General features: G+C 28.2%; 1 protein-coding gene across 1 annotated transcript; it reads right to left on the bottom strand.

Annotated features, from left to right (window-relative positions):
• Positions 1 to 2,489: 2,489 nt before the first annotated feature.
• LOC111633934 (venom protein 302-like) lies at positions 2,490 to 3,354 on the bottom strand. Its single transcript, XM_023378590.1, has 4 exons — positions 3,203 to 3,354; positions 2,948 to 3,023; positions 2,760 to 2,877; positions 2,490 to 2,674 (listed from the first exon to the last, which is right to left on the bottom strand). Exons 2-4 carry the CDS (start codon positions 2,995 to 2,997, stop codon positions 2,558 to 2,560), a joined length of 285 nt encoding a protein of 94 aa, XP_023234358.1. The 5' UTR covers positions 2,998 to 3,023; positions 3,203 to 3,354; the 3' UTR covers positions 2,490 to 2,557.
• Between the last annotated feature and the right edge of the window lie 377 nt (positions 3,355 to 3,731).

Below are 3,731 nucleotides of genomic sequence, written 5' to 3'. Positions count from 1 at the left end.
TCCGTTGCGTGTCGCTTCGCGTTGAATTTTCGTCGATGTTAAGCCTAACAAAGACTATTGTATCGTTAAAAATTATTTTTTTATTTTGTACAAACAAAATAAATATATTGAAAAATATAAAAATAATAAAAAATTATACTTCAGATGTTAATTTAGTATCAAAAACGTAAAATATTTGAGTAGCCCAAGACATAACCAAAGATTTAAGCACCACATCACCGAAAATTTAAATTTGCCGATTGGAATTCTTTCGGATGATTGACTTTCGAAAAATCGACGCTCTACTGTATTGCTTTTGAGTACGTGCATTTATAGTCATTAACAAGCTTATAATAATAAATAAAGAAATATAGTGCTTATTTTACGTGGACCCTATACGACTTTTAACATACTTTATTGAATTGTCTATACTTGGTCTTTCTCTACAACGTATTAACGAGTAATAATTAATTCATAACACAAATTATTCGTTTTGTAATTAATTTAATTTAAAAAAATTAATTATTTTCCACAAACTACCGCAGAAATCAGTCACACGTTCAAATGGATATTTATCTTCACTATTGTTACAGCACTAGTCTATATTGCACTTTTTACATGTAAGTGCATTCATACTTCATGAACATAAAATTACAATTAAATGAAATCGTATTATAATTAAATCAAGTAATTAACTAAGACGTCAGCCAATTAGGAGAAAATAAAAGATAAACACCGGAAAGTACAGAAACAAAAAAGAAGAATGAACAAAGAGAGAAACGAAGAAATGCAGAAGTACAAGAGATGTTTAGCGCCTAAATTCCTCTCCCTTTTCAGAGTAATGGTATATGGAAGAGGCAATCAATTATTGTTTTAATGTATTGCTAGATTTGATCATTGATGAGAAGAAGACGTAAATAGTAATATTATATTGAAGTATCATTAAGAATTGTTGACAATAAAACACTTAACTTATTCAATTTTCTGACAAACCACACCACTGTAAACATTTTCATCATGTTCTATTTTCCAACAGAGTCTAGTTCCATTTTTTGCTAATGTACAAAATCTGTCCACAGCATTCATTCCTACTCTACAAGATATAGAAAATAACATACTTTAGCATAATTTAATTAAATTTTAGTAAATTTATGTAATTGAGAATACATTATCTTTCCGCAAACAAGATTGTAATTGTATAAATCTGTAGCAAGAGCCTAAATCTGTGACTATTTTTTTGTCATTACATTAGTACCTTTTACATTCCATACACTAAAGTGTACTAACACCAAAAGAATGCGTGACAATAAAAGCTATAAACTGTTTAATTTTACTTGAAAGTAGTTTAAAACACTGTATTTAAAAAAAAAACGTATTGGAGCCACAGACTTCTGAAATGTAAGCAAAGGATGAAGAAGAATTTATTCATTCTTACAAGAAATAGCCACTTTATATTTTTACTTTTTACATAATTAAATTATACGGAACTTGAAATAATCACCCTCACAATATAAACAAATCAAATTATTGTTTAAAAAATAAAATACATTCAAAAATTAAAAATCAGAGCGAAAATTATTAGAGCTTATTTGAAAAATCCAGTAACGAGTCGTTTAAGTTTCCCGGCAAAAACATTTGAAATTGCGTGTGGCGCCATCTGTTATGATATTTTATTTTTAAATTTTTACATTATTAATTATTATAAAATGGCAAATAGCTTAATTTTGAGGTAGAGACGAGTTTTAGAAAAAATTGTATATGCTAATAACGAGTGATATCTTCGTTAATTCCGACACCATTGGAGATATGATTTATGACCCTTTGTATTTCTGCACCGTTCGACCTATAAACACCAAAAATTAATACCATCAATTTTCCTAATACACAAATTTCCTTGCAAAATTTCAGAAATTTTCGACAAAAGACATAGGAGATATTAAGCTTCAAAGAGTAGCAGTATGTCAAACTAGCAGGCACTAGTTGTCAATCAACTGAAAATTTGTAAAATATTTTTAAAAAATATGAGATAAAATATAAAACATAACACTGAAGATTCCAACTGAATATATACAAAGGCGTTAGATTTTGCCAGGAGACAATAGTTTAATTGAAATCGCCGAAGAACTGAATTTTCTTTAGAAGTTTTGCTGTAAAAAAAGAAAAGTTTCTATAAGGCTCAGAAAATACAATTTCTTAAAGAGTGTGAGATATAAATTGTAAAAAACATTTTCAGAATACACACCGCTAATATGGAATCCTGTATTCAAATATATAAACAACGTGAAGAGTGAAATCATAAAGCATAAAAATATGTTTAATGTTGGTTTTAATATTCTTGTCGTGTCAACGACGATCCATTCTTGGATACGAGATGATCATAAACAGGATTAGACACCTTTGTACATATTAATAAATCTCACCTCATTTTCTCATGAACATTTCTTATGAACGTTAAATGAACATCGCATTTTACTGATGATGAGAGAAATGTAAGAAGAAAAAATCACAAATTTTTTATATTTGCAAGTAAATTTTAATTCATATTGGTGTTACAATAGCTATTTACATCTTTTATTGTTTATTTTCTTATACAGATTCCAGGACTGTGTGGGATTTCGCTCTCTTTTTTGCAATAAAGTCCCTTTCCACATTTCCCCAATTGATTCCAAAGTCCTCCGCAATTTTCATTTTCACTCTAAAAATATAGGAGAATAGTAATCATACGTTTTTATTAGCAAATTATTACAATTAAATATTAATTTAATTTAATAATTTCTTACTTTCCCACAAACAAGACAGCAATCGCAGATATCAGTCACAAGGCCAGAAGGACAGTCATCATCACTTTTGTTATGACACTCGTACGTTCCGCATTCTCTACATTTCAGTGCATTCACACTTCATAAACATAAAATTACAATTAAATGAAGCATAATTATTATTAAACCAAGTAATTAACCAAATTTACCATAAGAAAACAGTGGCACATAAGTAGATGTAGAAGAAAATCCTATGCATTTTCCTGAATGAAAGAAAGGTGATAACTGTGAAAGAAATTTTAAAAAATGGATAAGATTTCATACTTTTTAAAATATTTTAAAAGAAATTATTGATGAAAATATATAGTACATATATTTATATATAAATTAACGCTACTACTGGCAAATTATCGATACAATCCTTATCTATAAAAATTCATGTAAATAATATTATAGTTACTTACTTGATCGAATATATACTAATTTACTGTTGAATTGATTTTAGTTGAAAATCTTCAGATGCTTTATAGTTCGTTAAAAAATATTCTTAAAAATAAAAGTATACGTAATTCCTCTTATATAAAACTATTTCATAACGTTTTGCAACAGATAAATTTCCTTATCATCAGAAAGATTTCATATTCCTGTTCTAAGAATGATAAAATAGAATTATCTAATTTGTTTTTTATTATATTACTAGCAGACCTTGCCACGCGTTGTTGTGGTTCAAAATGTATCTATTATAAATGTATAACACTTCCCCCGTGGGGGGGGATTTTTCGAAAAATTTCTTCTTAGTGTACATTCTCTTGACGTACTTTATTAAAACGCAATCAAAAACGCAAAAAACCGCATCTAAAATAGTATAAATAGAAGCAGAGTTCTTTACGGTAAGCCTTAATCCTAACCATTTCCCTTCAGTGGGAGAAATTTCGACACGTATATTATACAAAAACACTTGCGTATTCGAATGCAGCGTCGTGTCAAAATTTC

This window comes from Centruroides sculpturatus, unplaced genomic scaffold (assembly GCF_000671375.1).
Source record: "Centruroides sculpturatus isolate CEXI.00-Female unplaced genomic scaffold, Cexi_2.0 scaffold858, whole genome shotgun sequence".
NCBI lineage: Eukaryota > Metazoa > Arthropoda > Arachnida > Scorpiones > Buthidae > Centruroides > Centruroides sculpturatus.
Note: the sequence above shows the minus strand (reverse complement) of the source record. Positions and strands in the feature narration are given on the sequence as shown.